Source organism: Populus alba, chromosome 1, assembly GCF_005239225.2.
Source record: "Populus alba chromosome 1, ASM523922v2, whole genome shotgun sequence".
Lineage (NCBI taxonomy): Eukaryota > Viridiplantae > Streptophyta > Magnoliopsida > Malpighiales > Salicaceae > Populus > Populus alba.
The window spans coordinates 28447500-28468623 of NC_133284.1; the positions used below are offsets into that span (position 1 = coordinate 28447500).

A 21124-nucleotide genomic window follows, 5' to 3' on the forward strand; every position below is an offset into this window, starting at 1 on the left:
CATTTGAAGATCAAGTTTGGAATGCTAAATTCAAGACAATTTTGAAGGCATCAAACTAACAACTAAAAAGATTGAATTTTTTTAGGCATGCAAAAATTTTGGGTCTTCCATAACATAGGGCACATGTATAAACTAGTGTTGATCTAAAGTTACCAGGTTCAGATATATCTTGACTTGATTCCTAAGTAACTTTTCCTTAATTTTAATTTCATTGCATTACAATATAATTATACAGCCAGAAAAACTAATATAATGGACGATTCAATTGCATTAAATCATATTTTATTACAATACATCGTTCTACACATGTTTTTGGCAATGACCAAAACGTATAACTTTTTACTCCGAGATCGCTCGCTCGCTTCAGCTCATTCCATAAGGATTCTCCTCGTACGATCCTTTCATAAACAAAGATAAAAATAAACCTCCGTCAATCCTGCCATTGTCTCTTTCCTCCTACTTACGTGCCCTTTGCTTTGCATCTCCATTCAGTCAACACAAAATTCCAATGGTCACCACCGTCGTTCATTTCTGCGAAACCGACAGATAGTGAAAAAAATCTCACTTATGACTTGCCCTCTCTTACCAAAGCCTGTGACTGACGAAGAAACGCCAAATCCTCTATCTCTCTCTCTAGTCTCTCAAGCAAAATAGAGCTCCTAAATCCTGCCCACCCGCCCCACCACAACCCGAACCCGAATTCCCATTCTGTGGGGTTCGGTTTCGGGTCTAACGGGATGTTGAGCTCTCAGTTGCCGGACATTGCGGAAGAAAGTAGCAGCGAAAGAGTTTATGTGGCTTTAGGGAATTCTATAGAGAAAGCTGTGAGCTTGCTCAACTGGGTTTTCGAAAGCTTGGGAACCAGACAAATTTGTTTGCTTCACGTTCACCGTCCCTCTCCGCTGATACCTACTCTCTGTAAACTCTATCTCTCTTGCTTCCTTTCTTTTTTGGTTCTTGGTCTATGTACTGCACTCGAATCTTGAAATGTTTGCTGAATTCAATTTATTTCTTGTTTTGTTTTCAAATCTTGTTGTTTATTCACTTGTTGGTTTATTTTTAGAAAGTTTCTTGGATCCAAGATGGGATTTTTCTTCATTCTTTAATTTACTGTTAATTTTTGTTAGGATTTTTTTTAACTTTGCTTTACGACTAAGATTTGTAAATTGATTTCCAGTTATATAGGAGTATATAATCACATCTTTGAGATTTTTATTGTAGTGGGGAAGCTTCCAGCTAGTCAAGCAAATGCTGAAGTGGTGTCCGCATATAGAAGGGAGGAGAATGAACGGACGAAGAAACTTTTTGATTATTACTTGATCATTTGTCGTAGAGCAAAGGTGTGCTATCTCCCAGATCAGATCTCTGTACATGTAGGAGAATGGTATTTTAATGTTGCTTGGAAAGTGATTTTGATGTCACTGAACTGTAAGCCAGGACACTACTCTTCCTGATCTACTCCTGCTGTTAAGAAATGCAGCCTTGCCTTTGACCCTGCTGTCAAGCTTTTTTTAAGGATTTTTTTTTTAATTTAATAGCAACTTGATTTAGCTGTATTACTTTTATGAATCTGCATGTAGAGTAACCACTTGAATGATTCTTCATTTCAGAAACTTGCATTCTTTGCTAATCATCTCAGGGAAAATGCTCATTGTGCAGGTTGAAGCAACTATTGTTACAATTGAAAGTGACCAAGTTCATAAGGGAATTGTAGAATTGGTGAACAGACATGGTGTCAGGAAGCTTGTTATGGGGGCTGTAAAAGAAAGGTAAGCAGACAACCAGTATTATCACAATCACTTATTCCAGTATTTCAGAGATCTCCATTAAGTGTTTCTTTCGTGAAAATACTTTTGTTGATTCTAGCAGCGCAACAACTGTCTTTGTGCATAGTTTCATGTTTGTTAAATCTGTAAGCCATGCACCGATAGATTTGAAAGTAGAACTACAACGCATCATCATCTCTAAAGACAAATATACATTCTCTGTCAAAGACTACTCATTTTTTGAATGTCACTTCAGAACAGAAGAGTAATACCTTACTTATCATCTTGCCTCTGTAGCAAATTTCATCAGCAGACTTGTATTTCTTCGCACAAACTTTCTTTTACTATCTGTTTTACATACTGGAGCATTATTGCTCTACTGGGAGCTTTAAATGTTCCTTTCTATAATCAATCCTATTGGTTTGATACAGTTGTATGAAGGTCAAAAAGAGCTCCTGCAAAGAAAACTATGCTGTGAAACATGCTCCCTTGTTCTGTGAGATATGGTTTATCAACAAAGGGAAATGTATATGGACAAGAGAAGCTTCTGAAAATTCAAATCCTCTCCAGGGTTCATTTAGTTCAACAAGAAGCAGCTGTGCTTCAAGATGCATTTCCACTGAAATGAGAGTGTCTTCAGGTTCTGATCCAAAAGTGGAGGAAGAAAGCTCATATTCTCACATTGAAGAAGTGAGTTTAGAAGCAGAAGCTTTGGGGAATGAAGCATTTGAAGAGTTGTTGAAGTGCAAAACATTGGAACTGGAAGCAATGGAAGCTTTCAGCAAGGTAACCACACTTGAGTATTCCTGGTTCATTTCTAGATCTGGTTTGTAGATCATGTGGCTGTTTTCTGACTCCTCAGAGTGTAAACTCTGGAGGAGACTGTAAATTAGTGGTCAACTCACTTTGTGCGCAGCATGTTCTGAATCTTCTGGGTAGAAACTTCAACATTCTTGTGCACCTCACACCAGAGGGTCTGAATCAATTGTAAGGAAATAAGGTCAATTAGTCAGCAAGCAAAGAAAATTTGGGATGCCCGTCACACTTTTTTCACTTTTATTTGTTGTGAAGTTTCAATTTTTTTTTTAATCAGGTGAACAGATGAAAAATTGCTTAAGAAATAGACAGGAATGTTTCATGTTCTTTTTTAATGTGTTCCTATAGCTTTCCTTTTCAAATTACTTCTTGTAATTTTATACAAATTCACATCATGGAATCTGGCAAGTTGTCCCAAATATATTTTCTCGCCCTATCATTGAAAAATCTTAGTACCCACATTTTTTTTCCTCGAGATGTTTATTTGGACTTCCAAGTGAGGGGAGTGTGCTAGCTATTTGAAGATTTAAGCAACGTATGATTGCAATAAAAAATAGGTACTCCTGGTCATTTCCCTGTGGCTAACTTTGTTACATGCTGTATTGGTTCTTCATTGGAGAGAATCTAATTACACTCTTCTTATCAGGTCAAGATCTATGAATCTGCTCTTGTATATGAAGTTAAACTTAGAAAAGAAGCTGAAGATGCACTCAATAATACAATACAGGATCAAGAAAAGCTATTGACAGAGAAAGATGAAGTAGCTAGAAAGCTAGAGAGAACCATGAGAAATGTTTCTCTTCTAGACATTCGTGCACAGGAAGCAAATCGCAGGTGTGAGGAAGCTTCTGGAGAATTAAAACTCATTCAAACATCCATTTTGTCTCTGCGGCACGAAGAGCAGAGGATCCGACGGCAGAAAATGGAAGCTGTGCATTGGCTTGAGCGGTGGAGAAGCCCTGGGCAAGCAGGAACTGCAAACTGCAATGGGTTTCTTGGAATCACTGAAGAGTTGCCTGAATTAGCAGAATTTTCTTTGTCTGATTTGCAAACTGCTACGTGCAACTTCTCTGAGAGCTTCAAGCTTGGTCAGGGAGGTTGTGGTCAAGTTTACAAGGGTGAAATGTTGGGTAGAACTGTTGCTATAAAGAGGCTGCATCCAAATAACATGCAAGGGCAATCAGAGTTTCAAAAAGAGGTTAGAGCTCTTTGTAACTCTCTCTCTTTCTGTCTGTGCAGAGAGAGATATCCCATATAGTTATTTGGATGTATCACTACTAATCCTTTCAATGCCTTACTCATGCCTTGAGTGTCCGTGGGTATTTGAAAATTATTTTGGATGATTCACTGGTCAATATGATCTTCATACTTTGATGTTTTGTATGATTGGCCAACAATATGCAGTATTTAACGAGACACATTAAACCATCTGACTTGGAATCTAGAATTTCCCAGCACCATTTATCTCCCACAATATATCTGAAATAACCTTTAGTATTTATTTGAGCAGGTCCAAGTTCTTGGCAAACTACAGCATCCTCATCTGGTGACTCTGCTTGGTGCGTGTCCAGAAGCATGGTCTCTTGTGTATGAGTACTTGCCCAATGGGAGCCTCCAAGACCGCCTTTTCCAGAAAAGCAACATTGCCCCCTTGACATGGAAGATTCGAACACGTATTATTGCTGAAATCTCAAGTGCCCTTTGCTTCTTGCACTCTTCCAAACCTGAAAAGATTGTCCATGGTGATCTGAAACCACAAAACATCCTGCTAAATTCTGAACTTAGCTGCAAGATATGTGAGTTTGGAATTTGCAGGTTGGTAACAGAGGATAGTCTTTATCAGCCAAGTTTTCGTTGGAGCACTATTCCAAAGGGTTCCTTTCCATATACAGATCCAGAGTTCCAAAGAATTGGAGTCTTGACACCGAAGTCTGACATCTATGCCTTTGGAGTAATCATTCTACAGCTACTCACCGGTAAGCCTCCTGCTGGATTGGTAGGTGAGGTGCGTAGAACAAGGAAATTAGCCTCAATTTTGGATCCATCAGCTGAATGGCCAATGATTGTGGCAAGGCGATTGGTGGATTTGGCCTTGCAGTTCTGTGAATTGAGCAGTAGGGGTAGACCAGACCTAACACCTACACTGGTAAGGGAATTGGAACAGCTGCATGTTTCAGAGGAGAGACCAGTGCCATCTTTCTTCTTGTGCCCTATTCTTCAGGTAAGATGACACGCATTTATAATGAAACTGAGAATAACATGATTGTACACCATGTTTTACACTACAGAGACACACCCTTTCTCCCCCTGCGCCATATTCTTTTTCCAGCAATTATTTCATTTTCTAGATATTCACATGCAGTGGCTTGGTTTTATTAGCGCTTACAAGCTCTTGGTCATTTTGAAGTTGAAAAAGCAGTCCTCCAAAGTGCAGCTTTTAGCAAGCATTCTGATTACCACAGAGCAGGGTTCAGGCGTTGTATTTTGCTCAATTTGTCTAACATATCAAATGGTTTTCTTTCAGGAAATAATGCACGACCCTCAGGTGGCAGCTGATGGGTTCACGTATGAAGGAGAAGCCTTGCGTGGATGGCTGGCAAATGGCCGTGAAACATCTCCAATGACCAATCTGAGATTAGATCACTTGCGTCTCACTCCCAACCATGCATTGCGTCTTGCCATTCAAGACTGGCTTTGTAAATATTAGAATCCCATGCATTCAGTTATATTGCGTGTTAATCATGTTCGTAGAGATTGCATTCTAGGCTATCCTTGCTTCACCGTGTATATATGATAGAAATAGCTGCATGACAGATAGCGGGTAGTGTTTTAGATGCTGCATTGGTTGAGTTAAATTCGGCTGTGTTTTGATTATTTGTACAAAATTGTTTCAGCCAAGTGAATGAACCCTGAAAACCATGTGTCATTCGAGATGGATATGTATGGATGTCTGAGAAATTTGAAGCTTCGAACTAGAAATGCTAGTCTTTCGAGGCAAACATATCTAGCCATTGTGCTAGGAGACTGTTAAAATTAATACATCTCTAACAAGTATCGAAGTCTTGATCAAAAGCAAAACCGTTCATAAGCGTTTCACAAAGTGCTAAACAAACACATCTCATCTCAGTATATATTAGCATAATAGAAATTCAATGCTCACCGTCTTTTCCGTGGGTTACAGAACTGTACAACCCGCAACATGTATAACAGGAACAAACCTTGGCCACTGACTAATGCACAAAGAAATTTGCAGACGCTATGTCTGCTAGATTGAAATCCTAAAATCCTTGCAGGATTTCATCTCTTGCTGAAACGAGGGAAGCAGTGGTTTGGTTCTCGGCGTCACTAAAGGGGTGGCTTTCCTCTATAATCGCCGGTTCATCTCTCCTGCCCGCCAAAAGGGGATTTCCCTCCCCTGTGCCATTCCATCGATGTAATTCTTCCTTCTTAGGAGCCAAGTTTTCTTTGAGACTTGTTCCAGTTTTCTCGGGCATTTGGCAAACATTGACGGTACTTTCCCAAGAATCCAGATTCGCCCTTTTCTTGGCAGATTCGGAATTTGCGTCCTTGTGTTGCACTGTTTGGATCAAAATTTCTTCTTTCGGGGATAAGAATTGATTTTCCCAAGAATCGTTGAACTGAGAATTACTTCTTGCAAATGTTCCGTTATATGATTCCTGTAGAATTCCTTGCGCTGATGAAGAACTGTGGCTGAAGCTCCCAAATCCCTGAATCTCTCTGGTCACCTTTCTAGCTCGCTCTCTCTCTTCTTTGAGAAGAGGTCCTTCTTCAAGCAGCTTCAAGATACTCTCTGATTTCTTTCGAACAGCGAGACCCCAGTTGAATCTGCACATACTTTTTGTTACTAGTGACGACAGAGACAAAAAAATGCTGGTAGCTTATATAGACATGTCAAGTCCATGAGAAGAAGATAAATATGAATACAAGCATAAATAGAATCACAGACCCTTTTTCATCTATACACTGAAAGCTTTCCATCTCCCTAATAACATCTTGGTCAATCTGAAACTCCCCTGCCACACTCTCTGGTCCATGAGTCAACAAGTGTTCAAGTACAATAAGGCAATTGTAAGAGGACCTCCAGTTCTTTCTCTCAAATCTCGAGAATCTGACTTGGCCGAAAGGTTCAAACATACAAAAGTATCCGAGTCAGGAAAGAGATAACAAGAGGGAAAACAAATCATGAAACCAGAAATGAAAACCTCTTGTGTAGAATCTCCACAATTCTCCAAAAATCATCGACTTCAAAAGCAGCCCTTGAAATGGATGCAAGGGTAGGGTTGTCTGGTGCCCATGGATTCCCACTTGTAACTTCTTCAGTCAACCTTCCAAATATTATTCAAGCACCGCCAGGAAACGCATATAACCCAGATCAAAAAGACATACATGCTATGTCATATCAGACCCTTGTTGAAATAAATCACTACTAGACTACTAGCTGTTTAAAAGATCAATCTATAAAATAACTAACAAAAGCCTTACAGTTCTGCCGGTGTGACATCAGTGAGAGCTAGTCTAGCACTCTTCATCTTTTCCTTGAAGAAGAAAGAAGCTTGCTTCTTAAGTTCATGGAATGATGGTGCACCCATGTTGCTGCTGCTATTGCCTTTGCTTAAGATAGACATGATTCAGAATCGATGGTCTGATGATTTGAAGGGGAAAAAAAATCAGAGCAGCTAAGAAGAGGAAAATTGGAAGCTATTTTTACATTAGGGCTATCCTTCCTATAATATTAATTACTTGATGAAAGAAAAAAACACTTGTGGTTACCAATACAACCCTTACTTCAATACAGATCCAAAATAATAAATAATGTGGGACTTTCACTTGTCATCAAGAACAAGAACAAGAAGTCAGAAAAGAGGACACAAAAACTTGATTTTTGGAGTGGACAAATTCAACATGACATCTAAAGGGAAGAAAATTAGGTCTCTCATTGTTAACAGCGATGGTTCCAAAGTAAAAATATAAGGGATACAAAATAGATTTTTTTCTGTCTGCTATGCGCAGCGGTTCAAGTTAAAGTTTTTTAATATAAAAAAAGATATTCATGTGATGATAACTCGTGGATAAAAGATATTATATCAAGATATCCTACAGAATAAAAAGTGGAAAAAATGGTAAAAGCTCAGGGTTTAATAACCCACTCTTTAAAAATAAAATTTTAAAAAAATTAATTTAAAAATAAAAACTTCAAAAAAAAAAACATGAGTTAACTCGGGTTAACTCTATTAACCTGTCACCCGTGACATGAAATCAAGATTAATTTTTTTAAAAAAAAATAAGCAAGAAAAAAAATTTAAAATAAAATAAATAAATAAATAACATTTAAAAAAATCGAGTCACCTTGGGTTCTGACTAACCTATAACCTAGGATAACCTCATAAAAAAAAAATTCAGAAAGCTTAAGATCTAATAGTCTAATGTCAAATGATGAAATTAAAAAAAATAAATAATTTAAAAAAAATTAAAAAATCCAAAACTACCTAGGTTAACTTTGACTAACTCATGAACTGGGATAACCTTTAAACTAAGAAAATGATAATAATAATAATAATAATAATAATAATAATAATAATAAATTAAAGAACAAGAACCAAAATTGGAAAAAAATAAAATTAAAAATCAAGGGATTTTTTTTTTAAAATAAGATAAGGATAAAAAAAAGAGCAATTAAAATAATAAGAACGAAACTTGATAATAAATAAATAAATAAAATAAAATGTTGAGTGATCAAATTGAAAAACAAAAATTAATAAAAGGATTACAAATGAATAATTAAAAGAATAAAAATCAAAATTAGAAAAAAAAAATGAATTAAAATGTTGAGGGACAAAATTAAAAAATCAAAAAAATAAATACCATATTTGATAAAAAAAATTAAATAAAACTAAATGGAAAGAGATTAAATTAAAAAAAAATTAAAGATCAATAAAACAAAGAACCACGATTGAAATAAAAATACAAAGGAGGACAACTTTGAATTTTGGCTAACCCGATGCTGATTTTAAGGAGAGGAGAGAGAAAAAAAAAAAAAAAAGGGGGTAAAAAATCACATTATCATTGAACAACCATAAATTGCATTGCACGCACAACCTTATTAGTTGTGCCGTCACTAGATATTTCGAAAGATACAATAGTTGAATCTTTTTGATCGCTGGAAGATACCACACATGTCCAGCTAATTTATTTTTTATTTTTATTTTATTTGTTAAAAGATTGAGTTTTCTTCTAATTCAAATAGATTATAATAGAGAAACCATGAGTAAAAATATCAAAATACTCCTTAACCCCTCTTTTAATTTTTTTTACTTGAAGCGAAATGAAGTAATTTTTTATTTAAAAAAAATGAAATGAGGCAAAAGCACCTATTATCCTTTTACCTTTTTTAAGTGTATTTATGATATTTAACTGTGCAAAAAAAGTTGCGAGAACATTATCCACCTATTAATTTCATAAAACTAAATAAATCCCTTTTCATCATACCCTGTATATAGAGCATTTGTTTTGTGTAATGAATGAATAAAACGTTATTATATTGTAGGATTCCACTCCACGTTGCAACGTGTCTTCCTTTACGATAAAATACTGATGAGGTTTAGTGTTTTTATTTTAATTTTAATAATGAAGGTAAAGAGAACCTCTCTACAGTAAACACTATGGACTGCAGGTTTGATTGTGTAATAGTGATAGTTTTATAAAGTATTTTTTAGTTTAAAAATATATCAATAAAACATAATTTTTATATTAATATATTAATATAATCCAAAAATATAAATAATTTTAAATATTTATGAAACGTTGATTGGAACGCAATTACAAACTATGCCTAAGTTTTACTATTTTATTACCAAAATTTTTGTATTTTTATAATAATTATAAAAAATAGCAGTAAAGTATTGTTTATATATAAGTTTTATCCCTCGAATCCCATCAATTTCTTTTTCTAAAACGAATAAAAACTACATATTGTAATTTTATTAGTTGAAATACTAAGATCAACATGGATATTCATTCTAAAGGAAACTCATCTTTACATTCAATGTATCAAACTTGAATTTTGTTTCATCAATTGCATTTACTAACACTTAGTACATCAATCAACATCTATAGCTCCGTTTGTTTAAAGTAGTTTCTTTTTGGAAAGTGAATTCCGGAAAAGTATTTTTCGATGTTTGGTAGTGTGTAATAAAAAATGAGTTGGAAAATACTTTCCAGTGTTTGGTTATGTCATGGAAAATAAGCTTGGAAAATAACTTATTGATATTTTATTTTTTTCAAGTTTATTAAAATAATGAGAAATAAATCTTACAAATTAAAAAGTTGAATGAGAATGAAATTGAAAAAAAAATATATAATTTCATAAATTATCTCAAATAAAATAAATAATAATCAAAATAATAGAGATCAAATCTAAAAAATTAAAAAAAAATGAAAGATGAAGAAATTAAAATAATAATAATCAACATTTTATAAATTATTTCAAATAAAATAAGTAACAATCAAAATAATAAAGAACAAATTTGATAGATAAAAAATTTCAATAAAAATAAAATAAATTTTTATAAGAGATGAAATTGAAAAATAAATATTCAAAACAAAATATATATAGCAATCAAAAGTTTGAGGATCAAATTTGATATAATCAGCAAATAATGATTTCTAAATTTTTCACAACTTTCAGAAAATGTTTTCCCCTTAAATTTTTCAGGAAAACACTTTCCTGAAAACCAAGCCAAATTTTTCCTTTTACTGAAAAGTGTTTTTCATTGACAACTTTTCTACTGGCAAACAAACACAAGAAAGTTTGGAAAGTGATTTCCTGGAAACCACTTTTCGGAAAACAAACACAGCTAAAGGAAAAACACTTTCCTGAAAACCAAGTTAAATTTTTCTTTGACTGAAATTGACCGGAAAGTGTTTTTCGTTGACCGGAAAGTGTTTTCTATTGACCAACTTTTCTAATAATAAACAAACACAAGAAAATTTAAAAAATGATTTCCCGAAAACTATTTTTTCAGGAAACAAACATGGCCTACATCAATTTTCTAAAATAAATGACATTTAATAGAGAATTACATTGATTAATACTGAGCATTCTCTCGAGAAGTACGCCACACAAATCCCTTACAGCATAGCTTTCCTAAAATAAATGACATCTAAAACTATAAAAATATTTAGAGAGCGTTAATACAAATTTTTTTTTTACTAAAAATTAAATTTTTTATATATATATTAAAATTTTTTTATATGATGATCTCAAAAATAATTTTTAAAAAATAAAAAAAATATCATTTTAATATATTTTAAAATAAAAAAATATTTTAAAAAACAATCACAACCAAATTTTTTAATTTATAAATATCTAATGTTTATTTAAAAAAAAAAATTACAGCTCTAAATACAAAGAGCTTGTCAACCCTTAGAACATCTCACATGCATATCTCACGAATGCTTTATAACATGATTTTTCACATTATAAAACTATGAAAATATTTAATTGGCATCTAATATTTATTTTGTTATTTGATTGCAGTTCTGATAAAAATAATCTACCAACCTCGTGTTAATTTGGTACATTAATTTAGGATTAAAAAAACTCTTGGTGTTTTAATGCTAATTGTCAACTATTAATCTTGGTAATCTTAAATGTTTAATGGTTGCACATTAATAAAGTGGTGATCTAGCGGTTAAAGTATTATTATATTTATGCAAAAATAAAAATACAAATTTTGATTCTTCACAAAACGTATTTTATTAAAAAGAGTAGCTACAAATCTAGGACTCTTATCATCCTTTAAAAAAAATATAAGAATACTCAAATAAAAAATAATAATAATAATAAAAAAACAAACAAAGAAACGGTTGCACAAAACAAAGTTAGTTGGAAAAATAGTAAATCCTTTGCATTTCTTTATCCTCTATTTTTATTACATTATTTGATTAGTTAGTGTCTTGACCAGTATTGCCGTGTATTTTTTCCTAAAAGTCTGCGTGTTTAAAACACTGAAAGTGCCCTTTTATTTTATTGGAACATACTCTTTCTCATTCCTGTCTCTTTGTATGGCTTCCTTGCAATTTCTTATCTCTTTATCCATCCTTGTCCATTAAATTTAATTTTATTTTATTTATAATCTATATACTGAATCGCATGATTATCCTCCTGCATCAAGATTCTCAAGGTGAGTGAAAAAAACAAATAATTCTTGTTTTTTATCAATTAAAAAAATTTTAAAATTGCTATATAGTATTTTTATTATTAGAAACCCTGATTGATCTTCAGTGTCTGCAATAAAAAACTAGTCATATATATAAAAAAATAATATCACCTTTAATACACCAGATCCTAAAATCAATTGTATTGCTTATTTATTTGAATAAAACTAAGGCACTATTTTAAAAAAAAAATCATTTGTTTGTCTATTATTTAAACCAGATTTATCTTTAATAGAGTGGACCATAACTTTATAAGTTAAGTCTAGTCATTATAGAGCCAAAACATATTTTTTTTGCATTTTTTTTCCTTTTAATACCAGGAATACATATTATGTATAAGTTCTTCATTATTGATATTTAAAATAAATAAATTTTTTTTTAATATATTTTTAAAATTTAGACAAGTTCTCGTGAACTTTAATAAACTTATTATGTTCATGATGTATTCAAAATATAAATACTAGTTTTTTGTTTTTTTTTTGTATGCTAAATTATACAATATATTTTCTCTTTTGTATTTTTTTTTAAAAAGCAAACATGATTTTTTTTTTTTTTTTGAAAAACCTAGACATATACAATTAAAACATTTGGCTAATTAATTATTTTTTTAATCTTTTCTTAACACATGAATAAGCTAAAAGAAAAAAAAAGAAAAAAGCAAAGACACCTACCCATCTTTTTTTTTTCACTATTTAACTCACACACCCTTCAATCATATTTTTACAAACCATAATAATTAAAACACACTTTAAATATCATCCAATTCTTAAAACAAACCTTCTGGTTTGTGTTACTCTTCTTTGGAAGAGTAAGGTCATGAGGTTTTGAGACTTTATTTTTAAAGAATATTTTAGTGTGTATAGGGTGTTGGTATATGTGGGGAAGGATGACGAATAGTGTTCTTAGTGTGTATGTGGTGTTGGTGTGTGCGAGGAAAGACAAGGAAGAGTGTTTCTAGTGCGGGGCTTCTTTTTTTTTTTTTTTTTTCTAATGTTCTCATTAATTTTTTTTTTGTGAGCATAACCACTTATTTATATTACCCAAAAATATCTTCTTACATTTAATCTCTAAAATCTTCCACAATCATCTAATATTTTCTCGATTTCTCTAAGAACTTCTAAACCATTCTTGCTTTTAATTGTTTTTTTTTTAAATCCTTCTCTTTTAAAATAACATTGTGCAATTCAAAACTTTTTTCTAAACTGGTCCTTATTATTATTATTTACATTTTAATCACTAAAAAAATTCTTTTTGTTTGATTGATTTTTGTCTTCTCTTTCTTTTCTTTTTATTTTTCTTTATTGTTTTTTTTTATATATATATAAATCTATCAATACAAGAACAATAAGAGAAATGGTTGAAAATTACAAAATGACCAAAAATTGGCCAAACTTGGTAATATGCAACTAAAACATTTGGTTAATTAAAAAAACCATTTATTTAACATATGAATAAGCTAAAAGAAAAAAAAATGCAAAGACACACCACACATCATCTTTTTCACTATTTTACCCCCACACCCTCCAATCATATTTTTACAAACTATAATAATTAAAACATGGATTAAACATCATCCAAATTTTGAAATGGACTTTCCAAAGGTCAGTAATAGATTGGAGAGGCTACTTTAAACATTGAAACAATAGTAAAAGACTTTGAAAGTATAGGAATACTGGCCCCATGTGCCTCTTCATTGTCGGTGGTGGATTTACGCGCTGCCATCAATGGAAGAAAAGGAAACTACTAGATATGGAACAATCAAGCAATAAATTTTATATACTTTTTATTCATAGATCTATTTCCTTCTCTGTCTGTTTTCTCTCCTGCTATTACCAATAGATCAAAGGTTGTTTGGGGTTGAGTTAAATCTGGGTTGAGTTTTCGCCTACTAATAGCTATTAGTTAGTTAAGAGGGTGAGATGGGTTTATATTGGTTGGAAATGGAAGAAAGACATTGTTGGTTAATTTGTTGAGGGTTATTGATGAGGCATCAATTATGGATGAAAGGAGGAGAGGTTGAGGTTTGTCTTATGTGTATCTAAAGTGGGGAAGAGTGGTGGCTATTATGGTTGATGGTGATGGAGTTCGAGATTGTGGTGGTAGTTGACATAAAAGAGAAACCACCGCTGATAGATGTTGAAGAACTAACTAATGGTTGGAGCCCTGAGGACTGCTTACAAGGAAAAATAGGAGGTAACGATGGACTTTGATGGTGGCCAAGCTAATCTATTGTGGAAAATAGATTATAATATGGTGGTTTTTGTTTGTGTTTTAAAGGAGAGGGAATGACCATTTTTTTTAGAAGAGAGAGAGAATTTTGTTACTCCTTTTTTTGTGAAAAATATGAGTGTGTGCTAGATGAGTGAAGAAAAATAAAAGAGATTGTGTGTGTGTGTCACAAACAAAAAAACAATATATTTATTTATAAGTGTTAATTTTTATTCGGTGCAATTTTTTTTCTCTAAAAAATCAGCAGAGTTTTTCTTATAACAAAACCATACCAAGTTATCGATATCTTCATTTCTAACGCAATTCATATCATAATTATGATCCAATCATCTTGAACCTGTTTCCCAATCAATACATCATAAAAATAATAGACATGTATTGTCCGATAATAAAGATGCAATCAATATAAAAAAAAATACATAAATAATTATAAGGTTTACATAACTTGCAAAATTAATTGATTCTAAGAAAAACAATAAAAAATTAGATTATGAATGTAATGCTCCCACTATTTTATCCAAGACAATTTCTTAGTTAAATATAAAAATTTAGGGTAAATTCTTTTTTTTTTATATCATTTTAACATTTCTAATCCTATAAGCAACTATGATAAAATGCAAATACTTAATATAGCACAAACATATTTTTAAGAATGGCATTCACATTAATTACATATAACAATTTTGTTCTACAAATAAAAAGGTTCATTTAACCTCTTTTACATCATTTATTAATCTCAAAATACATTTTGATCAATATAAATACACAAAAAATATTATATATTCAAGCATGATCCATTCTACTACTGTGAGGGTCCTGAAAATAAAATTAATATTTTATCAACATAATTATCAATAAATGCAATATATCATTTCACTACACCCATATAAAAAATGAATCATTAATATCTTCAACCTCCATATTCATCCAATTAATTCTAATATTAGCCATTTCATTTCATGGGGGTACTACTTCCTCATCTGGGACACTAATCCATCCGCTCAATTACTGCTCATTACGGGGCATTAGTTCACCCATCCAAATACCGGGTATTAGTTCATCCTCTCAAATGTGTTCATCCGTCCAATTACTGAGCATCAGTTCACCCACTCAATTATTGGGCATTAGTTTATCAGCCCAAATATGTTCACTTGCTCAATTACCGAGTGCTAGTTCATCCGTTGACATCAAAACATAACTTACAAAATTTCTAATTAAAATTAACATGTGTTTTTCAATTAATTTCTCTATAAAAATTCAAGATGACGGACACTTACCTGCTAGTGATGCTCGACTAGTAGCTTTATGTTGTTGCTTGGAGCCTCCAACCTCTCTTGTTTAATTTAAAAGATCACATGATTTCAATTCTTCATCATCCAATAATTTACTTAAAAATTCTCCACATAATAAATTTTTTATTGATAAAATTTTAATACCCGAAATTATTATTATTATTATTATTTTCATGTTCTTTAATAATTCCACAAATAATTCTTACAATGTTACATCCATCTAAAATTGAAGTTTTATTTCACCACAATTATAAGGGAATCTTATATTATTATAAAAATTTCCCAATAACTATAGGAAATTTAATTCCTTTACACCTAATTCAAGATATCATTTCATTGTTGTTATTATTCACTATTTAAATGCAATTCATTAATTTCTTCAAACTTGAGGTTTTATTTCTTATATTTTCCATAGCCAAATTCACCTTTCTAAGAGGAGGATAAATTCCCTTCTACTCTAAATTTTAACCCATCATCCAAACTCAATTCATCCATTTAAGTCATGAAAAATCTTCAATTACATCAATTCAACCGACCTCTTAAAATTCTTTATCCTTGCCGAAAAGTCAAATAAAAATAGTGACATGATAATTCTCCAACTTTTCACTTAATTAACTTAACCCATTTATTTTATTTTATTTTATTTTTTCATTCCAACATACAATACTCTAGCACAACTTCATAAATTACATTCACCATTTCTATTTATTTAAGAGTTCCATAATCACCTATAATAATATATAAGCATCAATGTATAAAATTTCACTAATCAGCATAATAAAATCATATTTACTCATAACATAATAAGAGATCAATAGCAAATCCAAGGTGGAAACCACTCTTTATCCCCCCTCCATCTTATTTTCTCTTCTTCTTCTTCTTCTGTTTTTTTTACAAATTAACCTAATTAATGACAAGTCAAAGCATTTATTCCCTCAACAAACATATAATCAACATAAATCATGCATTCAAACAATCCTACCATCAAGAACTCACCTTCACATAATACTAATTCTACTCAATCGATCCAAGAACAAACATGAAAACAACACAATGAATCATCATGGAGAGTTTTTTTTATCCTTAAGGAATGAAGAATCAAAAGCCAAAATAAATTGAATCAAGTTCTCCTTCACACTTCTCTCTAAGCTTAATTTTTTCTACTCTAAAAACACACTTAAAATCTTTAAACTCCTTGTAGGTTCTTTAATGTATCAAACCCTCTCTTTAATTACTAAACACTCTTTCTATCTTATACTTTTTTTTATTTATATTTCAAGCAATTTCCATAAAAAATGACAAAAGCTCTCTTTTCACATTTTCTTCTCTTGGCTGGCTGCACACTCCCTCTTTTTCCTTTTTTTTTTTTTTTTTTTTTCATTTATGGCAGCTTGTAAAGAGGGTTGTTCTGGGAAAGTTTTCAATTTGATTCCTAAAGAAATTTCTAGACACTTATTTGTGTTATTTGTTTTTTTATCTGAAAAAAATCTTATCATACTCCAAAAATTCTAAAACTTGAACCTAAGTTAAAATAATATTTTATAAGACTCCACGCAAAATTTTAACTTAATCTGATAACCAGATTGAAAGTTATGTTCTACAATGTAAAATAACCGGTTTGTAATTTTTCATTAAAAAATCAAATTTTTATATTTCATACCTGTACAAATCATATCAATTAATTTACTAAATTTTCAAGACTATTTTTTATTATCTCAAATATATATATATATATATTACCGGGTTTACTATGTGCCTCTTTTGGAAGAGTGAGGTCACAAGTTTTGAGACTATTTCTTTTAGAGAGTATTTTTGGTGTGCATGGGGTGTTGGTGTGTGCGGAGAAGGACAAGGAAGGGTTTTTTTTTTTTTTTTTTTTGTGGGGCTTTTTTTGTGTGGTTAATTTCACTAATTGCTTTCCTTTTTTATAAGCGTATAACCATTTATTTATATTATTTAAAAATATTTTTTTATATTTAATTTTTAAAATCTTCTACCACCTTCTAGCTTCTAATTTCTTTAATAGAGTCTCTCTCTTTTGAAACAATATTATGCAATTCAAAACTTTTTTTCTAAATTGATTCTTATTATTATTAATTATATTTTAATCACTAAAAGAATCTCTTTTTTGTTTGGTTGATTTTTTTTTTCTCTTTTTTTTTTTATTTTTTTAGAAAATTATCAATACGAGAACAATAAGTGAAATGGTTGAAAATTACACAATGACTAGAAATTGGCCAAATTGCATTGAAAATGTATGTTTTGAGAATTTTGGTATTTTTTTGTAGTTCTTTTGAAAAAAAAAATTGAAAAAGAGGGTCAAAATTAGATTATAGCACTATTCAAAACTTTTTAAGTTTGGAAATGTGTATTTTTTTTTTTATTTCCATACATAGATTTTACCAATTTTTATTTAGGCATTTCATTCAAAACTTTATGATGGACTTTTTATGGACCACTCATGGATTTAAAAAAAATAAAATAAAAGGATAATTTATTTTTATTTTTTTAATTTTTAAAGAAACTTGATTTCATTCTAAAATCCAAAATATTCCAATGAAATTTAAGAAAAATAGTTTTTTTATTTTTAATCAAAAATTTGTTGGAAAATTTAAAATTCGTCATCCAAGAATTTTTTTCAAAAATTGATTTCCCTCGCAAAAAATTGTTTCCATCCAAAATTCAAAACTTTCCAACTAGCTAGAATTTTCATCAAAAGTTTGAAAATTTGCCCGAAATTGGTTTTCTTTGAAATTAAAAGTACAGATTTAAATAATTTTTCACATCATACCCGTTGTAATGAGTCGAGTTTTAGTGTTGTGTTTTGTCTCTTATATTACAAACAAAAACCAACCTTACAAAGGTGACATTAGTATAACATCAAAAATACAAAGACCCATTTTAGGTATATATATTTGGATATAATTTATTTTATAGTTTGGAATGAAATTAACTTCATCGACTGTCACAATTACTTTCTTCTTCTTTTCTTCTTCTTCTTCTTTCTTTCATATTTGAACTGTTACCATTACTGGTAGGTGGCCATCAATGGAGTTTAAAGTTTTTAATTTAAGATAGAAAAAGAAGTATATAATATTGGACTGCTCTTAATTATATTATAAAGTTGCCATCATTATGCAATGAAAACAATGAGTATAAAATAAAGCTTACCTAAAGTAAGGGATTAGAAACTACAAAGTCAAATTAACGCTAGGGCAATTAGCAAATGCATTTATTCGGTTCTTTTTCAATAGAAAGTTGGGAAGGTCGACTTTGAACATTGATATAAATTTAATAATCATCTGGTTGCACGTGATGGTCATATATATAGACACACAATATCAAAGTCAAGTTATAAATTCTTAAAAAACTATTTCTCTTCCAGTATAATAAATCTGAGAAGAATTTTCAAAATTCCTTCTATTATCAATATTTCCTATATGCAAATCCTCCTAGAAAATCTAGGCCCCGTTTGTTTGCAGGAAAGTGAATTCTTTTTGGAAAATGAATTCCGAGGAAAGTGAATTCCTGGAAAGTAAATTCCGGGAAAGTATTTTCCGATGTTTGGTAGTGTTATGGAAAACATTTTCCAGTGTTTGGTTGTGTTATGGAAAATGAATTGGAAAATAATTTATTAATAAATTAATTTTTTTCAAATTTATCTAATATATATAAAATATTTAATCACTTACAATAAAAAAAAATAAAATCTAAAATGTATAATGATGAATTTTTTTTTATTATATTCTATATTCATACATAGCTTATTTTATAAAATATAACTATATATATCATATCATATTATAAAGAAATAAGCTTGTGAAATATTTTTTACTATTCTATGAAACCATTTATAATTTCATTACGTACGAAATACATCCGATAAAAACTATAGTTTTAATAATATTTTTAGCATGTAATAAAATTGGATAAAATATTAAGGTATAAAATTCACTCTAAACTATTTTTTTTTAAATGTTAAAAAAAATAACACACTTATAAAAAAAAAGAGAAAAAAAAGAGTCCACGCAGGCAGCGAACAGTGCACTAAACCTGCACTGTTCACTATTCTTCAGTGAACAGTGTATGCAATACACTGTTCATGTTAATTGCACTGTTCATTGAACAGTGCAATTAACATGAACAGTTACAGAAAAAACAAGACAACGCAGCACTGGCCCACGTCAGGAAAGTGTTTTCCGAGAATTAAAAGCGGAAAACACTTTCCTTATGTTAAACTTAACATTTTCCTTTGACCGAAATTATATTTCCTTTGACTCACTTTCCATGTATTGCCAAACATGGAAAAGTGAGGAAAATGATTTCCAGAAAAGTAAATTCCTGGAAACAAACAGGCTTAAATCTGATAACCTTTTTCTAGTTTTCAAAATACAAATTATACTACATCTATACCAAAATTTAAAAATTTGTTCCGACTTCCTAATTGTTTTCTGAAAGAAAAAAAAATAATATATTATTGATATTTTTTATGAAGATATTTTTTCGGAGAAGCAAATACCTATCAAAAGCTAGACCTACACAAATGATGCTGATATATATATATACAATTTTGTATGGTACAATCTAGTCTAGGTTTATATTTTAACCGGAACACGCATGTTGAAACAAGTGAAGGCATTGAAACTTTCCAATGGTTAAAGATTAATTTGGGATTCTTAGATAAAGGTATTTTTATATTAATTTATGTATACTAAGACTAGGTTCAACTTTCATTCATATTCATACTTCTATAAAAAGAAATTAAATATATATATATATAACAGCCTCTTTTTAGATTTAAATTTAAATGATGATGTAGGAAGCAATTCATTTATTAATCTGATTAATCTTAAAAATATTAGAAACTTGTAATATTATATTCAAATCTCACCATATATACATGCAGTACCATAATCAAAGCATGCTATAATAAGGAAAGTCCTGCGATTTATTGCTTAATGAACAGAGGGGTGAAACGCTGAAGAATTCACAAATGAGTTTGAGGTGTTTGCTTCCTGGATATGAAAGAGGTAAAGTGGCTTGCAGGCCCAGCTGCATGCAGAAGAATAAGTGGATCAATCGCGCAATACTGAGACAGTCCTGTTCTTCTGATTGCTGGACCAAGACCCAATTTCTTTCTTTCTTCTTTTCTTTTATCCATATATATAATCGTCAAGAATGGCACGAAGGTATCGGTATAGCAGATCCCAACTGGTTTGCGACGGAGGCTTGCTAGTTTTTATCGTAGCAGGGTGTTCTTTTATTTTGTTGCATAAACCACGCATCAGTAAACACTCCTCTTCTGATGTCACATGCAGAAATATTAAAGACTCAACTGACTTCCCAAAGTTCATGCATCTCCTCCTATCAAATCAGAAGGAAATGAAGGGGAGAGGCTCAAATAGCAGCTTTGTGTCATTACTGAAAATGTTGGTTGGAAATGAATGACACAGTGACAGGTTTTTATGACTGGTTAAGTTTGATACCAACCTCACCGTCTCCTAGCCGCAGTGCATTTACTCTCCAGTATGAAAGTGGCTAGCAGCTGGAGAGATTTATGATCAGGTCAACTAAACAAGGCATGAATCAATGCAAGTGGACAGGCAGCAGCTATCCAGCTTTAAAGAAAAGAAAGACAGAGGAAAACAGAGGAATTATGAAGGCAACTACCTGGCAACACCTCTCTACCAAGGAGCCTGACGGCCTATGGAGAGGAGCTACTTCAGGGCTCTCGGACTCATTCTACCAAATGAGCTAGACCATGTGGCTGTGTGGCTCTCACCT

General features: G+C 31.2%; 2 protein-coding genes across 3 annotated transcripts; one reads left to right on the forward strand and one right to left on the reverse strand.

The window, feature by feature from the left end:
• The first annotated feature begins 411 nt into the window (after positions 1 to 411).
• LOC118028003 (U-box domain-containing protein 33) lies at positions 412 to 5508 on the forward strand. Its single transcript, XM_035031504.2, has 7 exons — positions 412 to 918; positions 1222 to 1340; positions 1660 to 1769; positions 2198 to 2552; positions 3229 to 3780; positions 4093 to 4803; positions 5107 to 5508. The coding sequence occupies exons 1-7, from the start codon at positions 738 to 740 to the stop codon at positions 5287 to 5289; spliced, it is 2211 nt and encodes a 736-aa protein (XP_034887395.1). The 5' UTR covers positions 412 to 737; the 3' UTR covers positions 5290 to 5508.
• Positions 5509 to 5686: 178 nt separating this feature from the next.
• LOC118028004 (epsin-3) lies at positions 5687 to 7519 on the reverse strand. 2 transcript variants are annotated; one of them, XM_035031505.2, is made up of 5 exons: positions 7374 to 7519; positions 7086 to 7245; positions 6806 to 6928; positions 6550 to 6711; positions 5687 to 6428 (listed from the first exon to the last, which is right to left on the reverse strand). In XM_035031505.2, exons 2-5 carry the CDS (start codon positions 7226 to 7228, stop codon positions 5861 to 5863), a joined length of 996 nt encoding a protein of 331 aa, XP_034887396.1. In that variant the 5' UTR covers positions 7229 to 7245; positions 7374 to 7519; the 3' UTR covers positions 5687 to 5860. The 2 variants fall into 2 exon arrangements, with proteins under 2 accessions (XP_034887396.1, XP_073268872.1); XM_073412771.1 differs by lacking the exon at positions 7374 to 7519 and having other exon boundaries at positions 7086 to 7366.
• Positions 7520 to 21124: the final 13605 nt, after the last annotated feature.

What these genes read in the sequence shown, in the direction of transcription:
- LOC118028003 (XM_035031504.2), top strand. Translation starts at nt 738, where the DNA reads ATGTTGAGCTCTCAGTTGCCGGACATTGCGGAAGAAAGTAGCAGCGAA. An exon ending in TCCGCTGATACCTACTCTCT is followed by an intron (nt 919 to 1,221) that starts GTAAACTCTATC and finishes TTTTTATTGTAG; the next exon opens with TGGGGAAGCTTCCAGCTAGT. An exon ending in ATGGGGGCTGTAAAAGAAAG is followed by an intron (nt 1,770 to 2,197) that starts GTAAGCAGACAA and finishes GGTTTGATACAG; the next exon opens with TTGTATGAAGGTCAAAAAGA.
- LOC118028004 (XM_035031505.2), bottom strand. Translation starts at nt 7,228, where the DNA reads ATGTCTATCTTAAGCAAAGGCAATAGCAGCAGCAACATGGGTGCACCA. An exon ending in GTGGAGATTCTACACAAGAG is followed by an intron (nt 6,712 to 6,805) that starts GTTTTCATTTCT and finishes CGGCCAAGTCAG; the next exon opens with ATTCTCGAGATTTGAGAGAA. An exon ending in CAGTGTATAGATGAAAAAGG is followed by an intron (nt 6,429 to 6,549) that starts GTCTGTGATTCT and finishes AAGTATGTGCAG; the next exon opens with ATTCAACTGGGGTCTCGCTG.